General features: G+C 46.2%; 1 protein-coding gene across 6 annotated transcripts in view; it reads left to right on the forward strand.

The window, feature by feature from the left end:
- The window catches only part of Rin2 (Ras and Rab interactor 2), a 219,938-nt gene that overhangs the window by 149,193 nt on the left and 53,040 nt on the right, over positions 1-17,705 (forward strand). For 3 of the 6 annotated variants that reach the window (XM_028881863.2, XM_028881864.2, XM_028881865.2), the window contains one exon: positions 8,473-8,573. In XM_028881863.2, coding sequence (XP_028737696.1) covers positions 8,473-8,573 — 101 coding nt within the window. Of the gene's footprint in view, positions 1-8,472; positions 8,574-8,818; positions 8,978-17,705 lie in introns of those variants that run through there. The other 3 variants (XM_028881866.2, XM_028881867.2, XM_028881868.2) reach the window with 3 other exon arrangements.

Consider the following 17,705-nt stretch of genomic DNA (forward strand, 5'->3'; position numbering starts at 1 on the left):
CATAGTCGAGTGGAAGTGGGAGTCATGGTGCATGCCTGTAACCCAGCACTGGAGACACTGAGGCTAGGGGATTGCCACGGGTTCCACACCAGCTTGAGCCACACTGTGAATATTAGGCCAACTAGGGCTATAGCACGTCCCTTCTAAAAATAGAGAAATAAGCAAAGGAAATTATGATGGTGGTGCTTCCTTAGGTGATTCCTGCCAGATTCTATTTGATTAGTCTCACAACGTTAACATTAGTAAGCCATGACGCACATCAGTTTGACTCATTCCTTTGAGTGAAAATACAGAGTACTAACATTCAAGAATGATCCGGCTCGGCGTTGTCACCAGCTTCTATAATCCCAGCACTTAGGAGGCTGAGGCAGGAGGATTGCCTCAAGTTTGAGGCCAGCCTGGGCTCCATAGTCCCAGGCCAGGTTGGGATACAAGTGAGACCTTGTCCCAAACAAAACAAAACAAAAACAAAGAAAATAGCTGATCATAGTGGCACATGTTTATAATTCTGGTACTCAGGGGCGGGAAGATCAGAAGTTCAAGGCCAGCCTTGGCTGCATAGTGAGTTTGAGGCCAGCATAGGCTATAGGAGATGTTGTTTCAAAACAATAATGACAAATACATCTCTACAAATGAAGATGGCAGCCCCGGGCTACCTTTTACTCCCTGGTGAGAGTTCAGTAGCAAAGATTGCTGGCAAGTGTGGAAGAGGTCCAGCATTTTCAAAGTCGGCTTTGAAAAACCCCCGATGTGGGATGTACCCACCAGACACAGGAAGCAACTCCAGGTCAACCAAATCAGACAGGGGAGGGAATTGTTTGGGTCATATGATTTCTCAGGTCCCAGAGTTAGTCCTTTCCCACACAGTTGATTCCCAGAATGCAGAAGCCCACCAGACTCCAAGGCCAAGCTGATGAATCGGGGTATAGAAGAGATTCTGAAGCTGGCAGCCAAGTGCCTGACTTTTCCCACACCCTGGGTTTGCATCCTTCACCCTATCAGCTGCACATCCCTTCTCAGACGCTGATAACATTCCTGAGTGACACCAGGCATGTCCAGCCTTGCTCTCTAAGCACTTTCTTGTTTTATTTTTACTTGACCTTCAGGAGAATTATTCTTTTATCTAACCCCAAAAAAAGAAAAGATTTGGGGTCCCTCCCTTTTCCCTCCTCCCTCCTGTGTTTACAGGATTACATACAGTGGCTTTCCTTCCCATTAGAGGAAAATAGGTGCCGGGTAGATGAGAGACTTCTGGGCAGAGAGACAGAGATGCCCCTGCCCCAGGTCCGTGCTGCTGGTGATCAGGGCCTCTTCAGGGCTGAGTGGTGAATGGGCCTCCCTTAAGTGTTGCCTGGCATTAGCTCTCTGTAATCTTGACTGCCAGAAATAAGAGGCAATATATATAGGAGGAGGGCAGAGAACACATAGGCACCCATGGCAGTATTTCGTCCCCCAGTACCATTCTCATAGCATCAATCCTCTGGAACCTTAAGGATAAGGCCAAGACACTTTGACTTGGGACTGGCCCAAGCTGACCCCACCCACAGAAGAAGAGGAGGTGAGATTTAAAGGCTGGCCCTCCTGAGTCCCTAGATGGTCCAGTTCCCACTGCTCTAAACTACCAAGCTGTAGACCTCCTCAGGCTGGAACTGCACAAGCTGATGCGGATGAGGTTCTGCCTGCAGGGAAACTGCAGGGTGATGAATGATTAGAGTGGTGTGAACTAGTGTGAACTCATGCACCACACCTGAGCGCACAGGTGAGATCTCAAAGGACTGGGGAAAAACTGCGTCCTCATCAGTTACTCTCCCACTCTGGGCAGGGATGTCATGTATGTGCCAAGTCACCCAGGTGAATACCCCATGGGGGGCTAGGTTTCTGAGTCCTAGAATGGGGGAGGGGACCACAGACCCAAGCCCTGGCCTGCCTTCCTCTCTCCTCCTATGATCACCCTAGCCCTCCCCTCTGGTCTCCTGGTCCATGTACCCAGCCATGCCAGCAACACTTGTTTTCCACCTCTATTTAATTTGTAAGTTTGCACATGCTGAGGGGCAAACCCAGGGTCTCAGATGTGGCAGTGCCCCCCACTCCCCGCATGGTGTCACGTCCCAGCCACACTCCCAGCTTCAGAGTAGATGTGTCTCACCACTTTGCCCTGAGCCTTGTGGCATAGCCCTGCAGGGGAAAGAAAACTAAGCTAGGCATGGTGGCACATGCCTTGAATCCCGGCACTTTCGAGGCAGAGGCAGGCCAGTCTGTGAGTTCAAGGCCAGCCTGGTCTACAGAGCAAATTCTAGAACAGCCAGGGCTATGCCGAGAAACCCTATCTCAAAAAACAAACAAATAAAAACATAAGAAAGAGAGAAAAAGAAAAGAACCCAATATTGTCCTATCTTTCACAGTGGAACTCTGCCGTGCTCTACCTTGGAGGCGACCGTCTGCTAGGCTCAAACCTTAGTTACTGTGTGCTGTTTTGGGGGTGACAGCTATTCTTGGGTTTGTGGGTAAGAACCATTGTCTCCCCATCTTTATGCTATGACAACCTGATGTCCCAACAGACCCTCTGACTGCACCAGGATAACAGCTACTGTTGCCCCCTTCCCTAGGGTCTGCAGGCCTCCTGTGTGACCAGAGTGGTATGAAGCCACACTCCAGGACAAGCTTTGCAGATGCTCTGGCATCCGGTCCTCTCTGGGCCATGGCCTCAGCATGGTGGAGCTTCAGCAGAGGTGGTCAGACTCCTAGAGTGGCACTTGTGTTTGGGGTTGTGTAAGTTGTAGAAACTGGTTAATAGCACCAGGTTTATGCAGGAGCTCCTGGTGGCTTTAACATGGGTCCCTGCAATCGGTTAATGAGTTATCTCTGTCCTCAAAGGATGGATTTAGGAAGAACCAAATGTAAGAGATTAGAACGAAGGCTTTTAAGAATTAAAAGTAGCCGAGTGGTGGTAGCACATGCCTTTAATCCCAGCACTCGGGAGGCAGAGGCAGGCAGATCTCTGTGAGTTCGAGACTAGCCTGATCTACAAAGCGAGTTCCAGGAAAGGTGCAAAACTACACAGAGAAACCCTGTCTTGGAAAAAAAAAAGTAAACAAATAAATGCAAATTTATCAAAGAACAATGTGGGTAACTCCCAAAGCCCAATCCATAGGACTTTAGAGAGGAAGGAATGACTTTTGGTGATACATTTGCTGGTGGAGGAACCCGTTGTGTATAAAAACATAACACTTAGAGCAGACCTGGCCCAGTTATTGAGGGATTTCCTCTATGCTGTCAAGTGGGTAAGTTGAAGAGGGATTAGATGGAGGAGGAGGGTCATACCCTTCTCTGGCAGGGAACCAGCCAGGAGCAATGTTTGCATTCATCCACCTTCATACCTTCAGGTCACCGTGCAGAGAAATGATGTGCTGAGTGACTAGCCAGCTTGGTACCATGATAGGATCTTGTGCTTGACTAGGTCTAGAGAAGGGAGCAGAGACAAGGCCTAGGGGTGTGGTCAGAAGTGCAGCGGTGGGAGCAGTGCCTGAAGGAGACAGCTTAGCTGGAAGGGTCGGTTGCTTCTTCTGGAGAAGGCCATTGGAAACCCAGGAACTGAACTCGGGTCTCCAGCCATCTCATCGGCCTGCCTTGGGGGAATTTTATGTTCAAATCAGTGTGGTGGTAACAGAGTGGTGAGTGGGGAGGTGAATGGAGACATGGTGATCTTCTGGGGTGGGAATCTTCTCTGTGAGGTTTGCCTAAGGCTCTAATAAGTTGTCCTTTGGATGGGGCCCTCTACTTCCCAGGGGGCTGTGGTACAGCTCTTCTGTCTAGACCATAGCCTCAGCAGGACCATTCATCCTGTTCCTCTGTCCTTCACATTTAAATCACACCTTCTCTTTCTATTCACATCGGCACTTTCTACATACGTGTGTGTATAATGTATCTTGAGCATGTCCAATCCAACTCCCCTTCCCTCTCCCCGGAATGTATCCCTTCTACCTTCATGTTCTCCCTCCTTCTTTCTCTAGTATGCATGAGGCTCTAGGTTTAATTTTGAATATCAGCAAACAAAGCTTTTTTTGTGACAGGGTCTCACTAAGGCCCTCTGGCTGTCTAGGAACTTACTCTGTAGACCAGGCTGGCCTCGAACTCACAAAGATCCACCTGCCTCAATCTCCTGAGGGCTGGGATTCAAAGTGTGTGCCACCATGACCAGTCTACTTTTCTGTACACACACATATGTACATAATTTGTGTGTGTGTGCGTGCACATATGTGTGCTCATGCCACATGCCTACCCATGGAGACCAGAAAGAGGTATTAGATCCCCTAGAGCTGTAGTTAGAGGCTTGCGCGAGTCACCCAGTGTGAGTGCTAGGATCTGAACCCTGGTCCTCGGATAGAGTAGTAGTAAGTGCTCTTAACTGTTGAGCCATCCTGCAGTCCTTTGTTTGTTTGAGTTTGAAGTGATCTCCTTATTCCAGGCTGTCCCCTGAACTCACTCTGTAGTTCAGTGATCTTGAATTATTGATTTTCTTGCCTCTTTGCAAGTACCAGGGTTACAGGCATGCACCCTCTCACACCAGCAGCTTAATTTTTAATTCTTCTTTTCTATAATTGCATACACAACTATCAGTTCATAGCCATTTCTGGCAAATTGTTCCTGGATCTTCCTCCTCCTGTTCTCACTGCTCCCAAGAGGGCCCAGACGGTCTCTTGTCCAGGCCAGGCAGTTGCTCCTCACTAGTTACCTTGTTCCTCCTCCATCATCTACAAGCATTTACAGCCCAAAGAGAAGATGTTCTTGTTTGTTTGTTTGTTTGTTTTTCCCTTGACAGTGCTGTAGATCAATCTCTGGACCTTGTGTTGGTTAGGCAAGTGTTACAGCTATTGAGATGCACCCCCAACTAGATAATCTCTGTAGATCATAAAACATAAGCCTCGTAATCTCCACATTCAAAACTTCCAGTGCGGAGAGGGGTACTGGAGAGATGGTTTGGTGGTTAAGAGTACTTACTGCTCTTCCAGATGACACAGATTTGATTCCCAGCACCTTCATGGTAGCTCACAACTGTCTCCAGACTGTCTCCAGTTCCAGGGGATTCAGACATACATGCAAGCAAAATACCCATACACATAAAATAATTTTTAAAAAAGTTCCAATGGGTGTGCTGGGCTTTGCTGACTCCCCATGGGAGATCTCGATTTGGGGGATGTGGGGATGTGGGGTGGCTTGGGAAAGAGGGATGAGGGGTTGTGGATAGTATGTGGAGTGAGTAGAAAATTTCTTAATAAAGAAAAATGAAAAAAAAAAAACTTCCAATGGCTTTTACTGTGCGAAACTCAAATTCATAACGACTGTGATATTTGGCAAACATGATCTGGTACCTACCTGCTTCTTTTCCCAGGTTCTAGAACTCTCTGAATTATGGACTGTTCCTTTTGTCTTTTTATGTCATTCAGGGCTCTATTACCTGTGCAAACACCTGTCCGGATAGGCCACACTAGGTAGCAAGGCCCCTTAGCTGCCCCCTAAGCATCCCAATCTACCTTCATTCCAGAAAAGCTCAGCCTTCAATGCTAGAGTCTGTCTGTCCCACCAGAATGCTAGCCCAGTGAAAACGGAGACCTGCCAGCCTTCTTCTCCACCTCATACTTGGCATGATGTGGGTGCCTATAAAGGTTTGAAACTGAATGGATGGATAAATGAAGTTGAACTTTTCAAACAGCTTATCAATAGACACATTGAGTGTTAACATAAGCCACATGTATATGAAAAATAACTGCACTTTTGAACATCTGAAGCACAGTAGCAACCCTGAAGCACATTCTATACATTTACCATGGCTACTAAGTACCAGTAAAGCTTGTGCTGAGGAGCTGGGGTGTAGCTCAGAGGTCTGTCGCTGGCCTAGCATACACAGACCCTGAGCTCAATCCAATACTGCCAGAAAAAGAGGGGAAGAAAGGAAAACCCAGGTGAATGGATGAGCTGGAGATTTACAGCCTTTGGAGTGAGATGAAGCCTCTTCATAGTAGGCAAGAGACGAGACAGCAAAAGCCTTGGCCAGAAGGGGCCATGTTTTTTCCCTAGATATCTCTGGGGCTTACCCACCCACCATTCACCCATTCCCAGCCTTGGTCAATCCTTTCTCTCCTCTTACCCTCTCTTCTTGCTTTTATTTTTTAGTTTTTAGATTTTATATTCATTCATTTATTCATCTGGGTATAAGTTCTGCCCATGTTGTCCACTGTGGTCTCATTCTTCTGTGCTCAAATGACCCACCCGCCTTTACCTTCCATGTAGCCAGGAGTCCAAGTATGACCCACGGGTTCTCTTTATCAGTCTTAAAAAACTAAGCTACGTGGCATAGAGCACTGGGATTATAGGTACATGCCTATAATCCCAGTGCTCAGGAGGCTGAGGCAGGAGGGTTGCCTTGAGTTCTAGGACAGCTATGGTATACACAGTGAGTTCCAGGCCAGCCTGGACTACATAGCAAAATCCTTTCTCAAAATACCAAAACAAAAACTCCAGTGTGAGAGAGAAGCTGAAGCAGGAGGATCTCAAGTTCAAGGCCAAATTGCCATACATAGTGAGTTCAAGGCCAGCCTGAGCCTGGCTCTACTCAGTGACTCATGAAACATCAGTCAATAAGTCAATGCTGGAGATGTCATTCTGGTAGAATATTTACATAGTGTGTGTGAGGCCTGAGTCTGATCCCTAGAACCACACAGAAATTTAATCTGTAAGTAGTACATTCTTTACTCACTTGTTTGTTTTTGAACCAGTGTCTTACTATGTAGCTCAAATTCTTTATACTCTGTAGCAGGCTTTCTTGGACTACCAGCCCCCAAATCAAGTCACAGAGACTTATCAATTATGAACGCTTGGCCTTGTCCTATGCTTGTCCCACTAGCTCTTGTAACTTAATTTGACCTGTTTCTCTTCAGCTACATTTTGCCTTGGGGTTTTTTTACCTTTCTTTCCTTCTGTATGTCCTTTTATTCTGTACGGCTGGTGGCTGCCTGGCTGGCTGGTCCCAAGCATCTCCCTTTCTTTCTCCTTCGTTTCTTACTCTCCTCTCAAACCTAGATTCCTTCTTCTACTCATTCTCTCTGCCCACCAACCTCACCTATCCCCCCACTGCCTAGCTATTGCCCATTCAGCTCTTTATTAGACCAATCAGGTTCTTTAGGCAGGCAAAGCAACGCATCTTTACATTGTTAAACAAAGGCGGCATAAACACATGTAACACATCTTTACATAATTAAAGTAATATTCCACAACAGAAACAATTGTAACACTTCTTTAAATCATTAAATATTCTACAACAATACCCCTTTCAGCTTCTTGAGTATAAAGATTATAGTTGTGTACCACCATGCCTTGTAACATGTTTTTGTTTTCTGAAAGAGGATCTCACTCTGTAGCCCTGGCTGGTCTAGAACTCGTTATGTAGACCAAGCTGGCCTCCAACTCACAGAGATCCTCCTGCCTCTGCCTCTGCGTCCTGAGTGCTGGGACTAAAAGGAGTAGGCCACCACAACTGGCTATTTGGGTTTTTTGAGAAAGAGCCACATATAGCCCAGGCTGACCTCAAACTCACCATTTAGCCAAGGCTGGCCTTGACCTTCTGTTGAACCTCCTGCTTCTGTCTCTAAAGTGTTTGGCTGACAGGCATGCACTATTGGCCTAGCTAGTATATCTTTAAAATGAGTTTATTTACATAACATAACCCAAATACTGTTTGTCTCATACAGGATCTCATGTATCCCAGCTGGCTTTGAATCCCCTATGTATCTGACGATGAATTTCGCTCTTGATCTTTTAGCTCCTACTTCCTAAGTACTGGGATGCCTGTGTGCACCACCATGCCCAGTGTATACAGTGCTGGGAGTCAAACCCAAGGCCCCGTGCACGCATTTTGCCACTGAACTACCTCCTACCCTCTTTTGGATACTTCTGTGACAGGATCTCACTCTGTAGCCCTGGCTTGCCTGGAACTCACTAGTAGCCTAGGCTGGCCTCAAACCCAAAACAGTCCTTCTGCCTCTGCCTTCTGAATGTTGGAATTACAGATGTGTACCACCACTCCGAGGTCTTGATTACAAACATTTAATGCAGAGAATCCCTTGAAATATTTCTTTTGACAAAAATGAATTTGGAGACCTGGTTCAAGTAGCACTTATTTATTCTTCTATATTCATGTTGAGCAACCAAACCTGGGTGTCAGAACTTTTTCCTTATTACAATACTGAAACTCAAGCTCTTTCCCAATACCAAAACCCAAGTTCTTCCTCTTTTTAAAGGGGAGTCACTCCCTCCCCCTTTATGTTTTCCTCTGTTTAGAGGAAATTCACAGAGCCAAGATTTAAAACAGGGCTGGGGGGGGGGGAGTTCATCTGTTGAGGGCAGGAGCTCCCTGGCTTTAGGAACATGGCCCGCCTCTTCACTTCCTGACGTCATGTTATTTTTGTCTTTGAATAGCTCATCGACACGATCGCCTCGGAGATCGGAGAACTGAAACGGGAGATGGTGCAGACAGATATCAGCCTGGGAAATGGCCTGGAACCTTCTGAAACCCACAGGTGATCAAAGGCGAAGTTAGGTGCTGGGTGCGAGTTGGGGGACTCCATGAATGAAGCTGGCTGAATGAGGAGAGCTGACACTTGGTCACCCCTTCCAAGTTTGGGAACTGGAAGTGCGGTGACAATACCAGGTGGCATTCTCTGTAGGAGGTGGGAGTGGCCTAGAAGCTCCTTGTCTGCTTGCTTATTTTAATTGCTTTGAAGGCACTTGAACTTTATACCCTCTCGATTCCTCCTGGCACCAGAACCGGGAAACCTAGACTTGCCGGTGCCATGTCACAGTGATGGACAGAGTAACACAGCGGATCCTCCGTGCACGAAGTAGAATTCAGTATAGCCCTGTCAGTCTCCAGAAGGTTTAAAGGGGAGCAGCTAAAGAGGATGGACCCATTTTGCATTCTCAGGTCAGAAATTCCCCAGACCTAAATAGCTATTAACCTGAAAATCCATCCGGGGGTTTGGAACTGAATGAGGCTATAAAGGCTCGAAACGGGAGGCAATAACTTGTGCCAGTTTGACATGCTGCATACTCTTTGAATATGGAGGAGGGGCTGGTTTTGATCTGGAACATGGGGGTGCAGGGATCAGAGGTGGGGTTGTAGGTTGAAGGTCAAGTCTTTTAGCTCTTTGATATAGCCTTTGCTGTTGACACAGAAAGCAGAACAATATTGCCCCAAAATGACGCAGCAACTGTTGCCTCGGAAACAGATTCATCATCAGGTTTCCCCCCGCTTTTCCCTGGTTGAGGCTTCCTGGAGTAGAACAAAGTTTAAGATTTGTGGTGTGGGTTCTGCTTACAAGTTACAGGACACGCAGGCAAACTAGGTGCTGCTGGTTGCCCAAGCCAGTTTGAAACCAGCCTGACTTGTTCTCTGCCTAAGCTGAGGGAGAGAAAACCACGTCCAGAGAGGCAGGTGCTAGGTTAGAGAGACAGTAGGGCTGCCATGCCATGCTTCTCAGGAGGAGCTGCATTTGCCTTAACGGGGCACGTTCTAGGTGCCCTCCACTTCCCGGCCTTCTCTGCAAAGCAATGGGGCTAGGCCAGGTGTTCCTCCGTGCTTCTTGGCTTTGGGGGCTTTTCTTTATACCCTAATGTGAAGGGCTTTGATTAGTTAAATTGTTTTCACCCATAAACTTGGCACACATGCACAGTGCATAGTGGTTTTCAGTTACAGATTTTTTTTTTTTCCCATCTCATATCCAGAGTAGTTCAAAGGCTCTTCTTGAAACTTTAGCCCAGGGTTGACCATTACTCTTTGCACTGTTATGCTTAGGCAAAACTGGAGTCCAGGCTGATAAGGAATAGGATTTAGTGACATCGGTTTCTTCCATGTCCAGGAAATCCAGTGCTGGAAGACAAACCCCCAAGCTCTGCAGGTGACAGACACAGAGTGAAGGGAACCCCTCGGCTGAGTGGAAGGCATAGATAGGTTTGGGGATCTTGCTCTCTGACCTCAGCACCCCTGTCACCTTCCTCTGACGTCCCTCTCCACAAGCCTGAGTCCGATGGGGCCTCTCCTGTCCCAGCCATAGCCATTGCAAAATGCCTGAACTTCCTCAGTTGATGGAACCTGCCGTTAAATACCAAGCTGGTTCCCTGGCAGCTTTACTCCCTGGCTTGTGTTAGCATTTGCTCACTCCCTGGTTAACTCTGGAATGTACTTGCAGTCTTAATGTTTTCTTATGCCCTGGACTCCTTTTCAGAATAACATTTTAAATGTATTAAACAAAGCCAATAGGATGTCGGGGTGGAAAACAACTGTCTTGAAACACAAGGGCAAAGGTTTAAAAGGTCGGGTTCCATGGCGTAGACATTTCTTTACTAACGCAAGTGGGACCGGCAACCGCTGTCATCTGAAGAGAGGGGAATAGAAGGGGGCTCTGTCCCTGGTGCTGCTGCAAGAGACGTACCTCTGGGTTCTCTTGGCAGCAAAGGCACAGGCCCTGGGCACGCTCTTGCAGTCCTGTTACCCCCATTCCAGATGGAAGGAGGTTCGTGTGCTCACCCCACCCCCACCCCGAACCCCACCCCCGTGTATGTGTGCGAGCAGGTGCACAGGCACACCTGTAGAGGCCAGAAGCCATCTCTAGGGGTCTTCCTCCATTGCTCTCCACCTTTTTTTTTTTTGGCGGGGGGAAGGGAGGCAGGCCTGATGAAGCTGAAGTTCATTGTTTCAGCTAGACTAGCCAGCCATTGAGCTCTCAGTACCTCTCCACCTCCCAGCACCGGGGAGACAGGTACAAGCCACCATGTCCATAGGTTACATAGGTTCTGGACATCCAAACCCGGGTCCTTGTATTTCCACAGCAAGAACTTTGCCCAAGGAGCCACCTCTTCCACCAGTATGCTCATTTCAAAGTGAGATTAAAGAAGGCTGGGACGTATCGTAGCTGTGTTCCACCCTTACCACTGCGTATAACCTGCAAACAACCTTCTGGATACGTTAAATCATCTCAAAGCAGGATACGGGGGCACGCGCCCTAACAGTGGCATTGGGAGGTGGAGGCAAGAGCATCAGAAGTTGGTGTCTGGACCTCACACCTACTGAGGCTCTCCCTTCCCCTCCCCTCCCCTTCCCTCCCCTTCCCTGCTGCTGCTTCTTGCCTCTAGTCTGTGATTTCTTGTTCCCTGACCCCCTTCACCTTGGAATACCCAGAACTTCTCTTCGTTTGCTCCTCTTTATCCCGTTGACCTTATCGAAGATATCTGGAAATGTCTGTACTCATCAGGGAATAATACTAAAGCAACTTCATAGCATTCTCATGTGGCCACTGGCCATAAAGGATTTAGCACAGTTCCTGACCTGGGCAGATACAATGTATGATATTTACAAAGGAAGACTCTAGAGTCTGAAGTCAACCCCATCTGCCCTTGTGGCTTTGATACCATCTATATGTTGGTGATTTCCAACTTGGATCCCTTGGCTGATCCTCTTTAGGAGTTCAGAGGTGTGCATCAAATTTATAGAGAACATGACTGAACCCTTGGGGTCCCTGGGCAAAGCCACTCTGGCCTAGTCCTGCTTTACCCCACTCACACAAGAAAGAACCTTCCTGCCATTCATGTACCTCTCTCTCATAATCCCACTCCCATTGACTTTCAAATCCTAGCAGGTTCACCCATTAAAGCAGCTTCATAAAGGGACCACTTCTCACCAGCACCATTGGTACCCTGGCTGCCACTCTTTCCATTTTTCTGGGCTGTTATCTAAGCAGCAATCAGCCTAATCCTAACTCACATCACTGCTGTGCTCAAAACTCTTCAGAGGATTTTCATCAGAAACTAAAATCCTGACCATAGCCTTCAAGACCCTGTGGGGTCTCTCTGCCTTCCCTGGCCCCTCTTACACCACCGTATCTTCTCTCTCTCTCTCTCTCTCTCTCTCTCTCTCTCTCTCTCTCTCTCTCTCTCTCTCTCTCTCTCTCTCTCTCCCAGTGCGAGCCGCACTGACTTCATCACCGGGGTCTCCTAACCGGGCCTTGTCCTGCTGTTCCTTTGCCTGGAATGTGCTTCTCCCAAAGCACTGTCGCCCCCCAACCCTCCTTTCCTTCTGCCACCTTCCTTGGCTTGCTTAATTTTTTTTCAAAGAACTTGTAAGGATGGAGATAAGCAGCCTTCCAAACTGATGGGTTCTGCATCCATGGAATCACACAGCCACAGGCAGAAAATACTATCTAAAAACTGCATCTTTACTGAACATATTTTTTCTTGTCATTATTCCCTAAACAACTCAAAATAATAACTATTTACAGTGTGTTAGGTATTAGAAATAATCCAGAGATAGTTTTGTCTGTTTGTTTGTTTGTTTGGGCCAGTCTTGCTAGACAGCCTAAATTAACCTCCAAACCCATGATCCCTCTGCCTCAGCCTCTCAAATGTTTAGATTACAGTGTACACTGCTGTGTCTCACTTATAGGAGATAAATGTATGTTATTAGCAATATGATTCCAGTTTATATAAGAGATTTCCATATCCACAGATTTGGGTATTGTCAAGGGTCCTTGAACCAGGACTGAGGGATTTGTTTACCTTACTTAATCATCTTCTACCTCCAAACACTAGCAGGTCCAGCTCCATGAGAGCAGGGGTTTTACTCCTTATTTGGGGCCAAGAGTGGTGTCTGGCATGTGGCATATCATCCTTAACTGTGGGAGAATAAGTGTCCAACAGCCCTGTGAAGATTCTCATTAGTTTGTCAGAAGCCAATCACAAGCATAAGATGCCCCCTGTACTAGTGCACAAAGAAAGGAAAGCTGTGCTGATCACGGCAGTGAACACGTGTAATCCTAACATTGCGGAGGCTGAGGCAGGAGTATTGCATGTCCCAGGCCAGCCTGGGCTATATAGTGAGTTCAAATACTACTTAGATCGCTTAGTCAGGGCCTGTCTTGAAAGGAGGAAAGCAAGAAAGCAAGCAAGGAAGGAAAGATGCAAAGCAGGATGCAAGGGAGCAAGCAAGCAAGCAAGCAAGGAAGGGGATAAAATTGAAAATGTGTGATCAACCTTAGACTTCTTCCCTGACCACAAAAGGGGGCCTGAGTCCCTTCCCTTCTGTCTCTGTCTGTGCTTCCTCCATCAGTACTGAGGTCTGGATTGTTGGGATCCTTTGCTTTTAGATTAAGAGCAGTTTAAATCTACTTCCACCCTCTACCAAAAAGAAACTGAACAACCAGGAAGAAGATGGCAGGGTTATTCCTGGTGGTCAGCCCTCTCTGTGTGGTATCTCTAGTTTCTTCTCTCTCTGTCTTTCTGAAGGCTAAGGGGCATGGGAACATAACAGCCTTTGCTCCACATCCCTCCTGGTGAAAGTTGTCTGTGTTGGGGAGCATCCTCCGGGACTGAAGTGGGCCCATCTTCATCCTCATCTTCCCTGGGCCATCATTGTGAGCTGACAGTCTATGTATTCCTCTGTCCGAGGACAGAGAAGAGGGATCCAAAAATACAGCTACATAAATATTCTCTGGACTCAGACTGGACTTTCAGGAGTCCTGAGGATCCTGGCTGGACACAGTCATTGAGGGACATTGCTCCCACTGCCACCTTGCTGGTGCCCAGTGGCTCGGATGGAAGCCTGGGTGATGTCTGTAGTCCTAACAGCTCCTCTCTTCTCACCCTGCCCCCAGGTCAGACAGGAATTTAAAGCTCCCTTGGCCAGCTCTAGTTAGTACTGTTAGAATGTAGCAGTTGCCCTCTGCCATTGGCCTGGCCTGGAAGTCGGGGCTTCACAGTAGCAGTGACATCAAAACCACCGCTCTCTGCCCTTGAAGCTCCAGAATGCAAGAGAGAAGTGTGGCTTCCATCAAGGGCAGTGCTTCTCAACCTTCCTATCATGACGACCCTTTAATACAGTTCCTCATGTTGTGGTGACCCCAAACCATGAAGTTCTTTTGGCTGCTACTCCTTAACTGTAATTTTGTGATTGTTCTGAGTTGTAATGAAAATCTCTGTATTTTTTGTTGGTCTTTGGGGATCACAACCCACAAGTGGAGAACTACAGATCTAGGGGAAAGGGAATTCCATCAGAACATGTCTCTAATGAGACAGCTGTGGCCATATCTACTGTTCTGTGCCCTTCTCAAAGAACTCCACCCCATCTGGTACCACTTTTAAAACAATCCACCAATTACGTTAAACACAATTCAGCAAAAGTGAGTACATAAGTATATAGTTAAGGTGAGTTTTCACAGAGAGACCACACAGTCTGCACCTCGGTCCCAAAAACAGCTTCTCAACCTGCCCCAAGAGTTTCCTAGTCACATCCACTTCATGCTGAGCCAGTGTCCTGACTGGCATTGAGCTAGACAGTTCTGATAGAAAGGTTTTTTATTGATTATTGTTTGTCTTTGTTTTGATGCTGGGAATTGAACCCAGTTTGTAGCACACATGTTCTATGTACCCTAGCTTTGCCCATTTCCCAACTCTATGTAATTGAAATCATAGCAGTATATGCTTCTAAAAGTGACTTCTTTTATTCAACTTTTAAAAATAATATTGCATCCTATAAACACACCAAAACATTAAATCCATTCTACTATTGGTAGATATTTGACTTGGTTCCAGTTCAGAGTTGGATTTGTTGTTTTACATTTTTGTATTTTGAGACAGAGTCTCATGTAGCCCAGGCTGGTCTCCAGCTCACCATGTAGCTGAACATGATTTTGAACTCTTTTTTGGGGGGAGGGGAGGGGGCACCTCACTAAGTATCTCTGGCTGGCCTGGAACCTGCTATGTAGACCAGGCTGGCCTCTAACTCACAGAGATCTGCCTGCCTCTGCCTCCCAAGTGCTGGGATTAAAGTCCTGGGCCTCTGTGCTGAGCGACCTAGAACTCTTGATCTTGCAGTCACTACCTCCTGACCAATGGGATTACAGGTATGCTTCAACACAAGGTCCATTTGTCTGAAGACATGTTCAGCATTTCCTGAACTAATTTGGTTCAGGCCACTAACAACATCATAACTGTAAATATTATACAGATATATTTATAGTTCTGCCTTTAAGATTATTTTATCCAGTACAATTTCCCATATTTAAAAATCTTAGGTCCTCAATATTAGTAACTTCAAATACAAGATTCAAAGCCATCTCAGTTTATTCCTTCCCATTTTTTTCTTCAAGAGACAGATAACAAAGAGACTAAATTCTCTGATGCTCTTCTAAAGATTTTAGAGAATTCATTCATGATATCCCCGGAAAGGCAGTCAGGCCACTGGATGCAAAGTCATTGAGTATTTTGACTTCTTATGCCATCTGTGTCATGTACAGTGTTAGCCAGTAAACAGTTTCCTCTCATGTCACATCTGGAAACCTGTTTAAACCATAGGTCACTGTTGCTGTAGACTTGGGGCACATGTTAGAGCATCAGTGAAAAACTTGAGCCAAGCTCATCTTTAAAAGAAGGGTTGGCTTGGGAGCTGGGAGGTACAGCTCTGTGGTAGAACTCTTGACTGGCATTTGCAATGCTCTGGGTTCCATTACCAGCACTGCAAAAATGGGGGGAAAGGCAAGTGGTTTTCTTCCTTTATTATGACTTCCGCTCTGGTTTCTGCAGAAAATAGGAGGCTCGTAGGAACCATGTGCTATAGAACCCTATGCTTCTCTTGTAGTATCTTAGGCTCTTTGCAAAAAGTGTTTGATGTTCACAAGTTTGTAGTTCCTTCTTAGACCTTGTCTATTTGAAGAAGTAAACACATATTCCTCCCATGTCTTGGGCGTTCACATTTCCTCTCAAGGATATCAGAAAGAGAAGCTTTTCAAGTGGGTCAAGATTGAAAGGCAGCAGAAAATGAACTGTGTGGAGCTGGGTTATGAGGAGTGCTCACTCCTGTGGTCACATGCTCTATTCAACAGAACAAGTCTTTTGGAATTAAAAGTTTGGCGATGACATTTTCTGTTGTGCCTGTAGTGGGTATAAACATGCCAATCTGATCCATTTCTCTCCAGACATTCCCTTAGATGGCAGCTTATTTCAAGCCACTGAGTGTTCTCAATATGGCTTCCAAGAATTCTGTAAGGATTGTCTAATCCTCTGCTCATACTGTTGACAGCATGATGATTAAGTTCAGCCTAAGGGTAGTATTTACTAAGTGGGTACAATTTGTTATGGTTCCCCCAGTGGAGCCTGAAGATTTATGTGACATAGAAAGGAGAGAATGGTAAATGAATGAGTGTCATATAATGGGAGGAATACAGATGGACACAGGAATGTGCCAGGTTCCAAATGAGGAGAGCAGGGGAATTCCAGGTCATTGGTGGTTTTAGGAAAAGTAAGACCTGACATTACTCCATTAAAGAATTAAACAGGTAAGAACAGACAAATGCCCCAAAGAGCCATTTAGTCTGTCTCAATTTTTGGTATCCAGAATTTTTTTTTTTCAAAGAGAATTTAACTTTTCATTTTTCTTGATTACTAATGGTTGGTATGTATATTGTGAAGAAAACACACAGCAGGAAATGAACATAATTTGATGAACCTGGGAATGGTGGTGCATAGGTTCTTCCCATCCATCACTAGGGATGCTGAGACAGGAGGGTGGAGCAAGACCTATCTAAAAAACAAAACAAACAAACAAAAACCCAACAGCTGGCTGTGGTACCACACGCCTATAATCCTAGCGCTTAGATATGGAGGCAGGAAGATCACAAGTTCAAGGTCATCCTTTGCTATAGAGTAAGTTGGTGGTCAGTCTGTGCTACAGAAGAGACCCTGTCTCAAAAAACCAAACCCAACCAAATATGAAACAAGCATGAGTTCACCCACTGAGGAAGGACCTGGGGCTGTTCTCTCTTTGCTGTTTTATCTCTTCAGTGAATAACCCTCCGCTTTTGTTCTACTTTGCTAAATATGTAAGTGGTAAGTCACGAATGAATATTTGCCAAATGACAAAGTTTTCTTTTGTTTGTTTGTTTGTTTTTAAACATTCTGAGGCCTAGAAATTGGTTCTATTTTGGTTTTTGTTGTTGTTGTTGTTGTTTTTGTTTTAGCGTGTTAGTGGGGTTTGTAATTTTCTTCCTTTGTTTTGTTACTGCTTTTTCATTTGTTTTCAATGTCTGTGTTGCTGGACTATTCCGGGATCCATATGCTGCAGTCATCCTCTTACTTCAGCTTCCCCAACATCTAGGACTCCAGGCCTGTGCCAGGGCAACTGTTGAGTTGGCATCCCTGTTTTGATCAGTGGCACCGTTCTGTTTCCTGGTTGGCATCTCTGTCAACAGTAGACTTTGGCCCTGTAGGTATAACATTGGCAATACTCTAGGGTTAGAGTCACCCTACACTTTAATTTTTTTATTTGTCTGATGTTAGGGATCAAGCACAGGGCCTCGTGCGTGCTATAGAGGTAGGTGCCAACTATGCAGCTGTACCCCAGCCTCCCCCCCCCTTTTTTTTTTAATCTGGCAGCTTTGCCTGCTGCTAGCTTGGCTCCGCCACAAGGTATCTGCTTAGTTAGAATTCTGCTAGTGAATTGGTCCAGCTAGGCAATAGCATCTCACAGCCAAAAGCACTTAAGTAGTAGAAACCATGAATGCAAAGAATGCATGCCTTCCCGTGAAGCTGCGGATTGGAGGGCCGGGGCAGACTGAGCCCGCCTGGCTCCTTCTTCTCTCTGTTCTCAGCTCCAAGGGCAACCAAGA

The sequence above is a fragment of the Peromyscus leucopus genome, chromosome 4 (genome assembly GCF_004664715.2).
Source record: "Peromyscus leucopus breed LL Stock chromosome 4, UCI_PerLeu_2.1, whole genome shotgun sequence".
NCBI lineage: Eukaryota > Metazoa > Chordata > Mammalia > Rodentia > Cricetidae > Peromyscus > Peromyscus leucopus.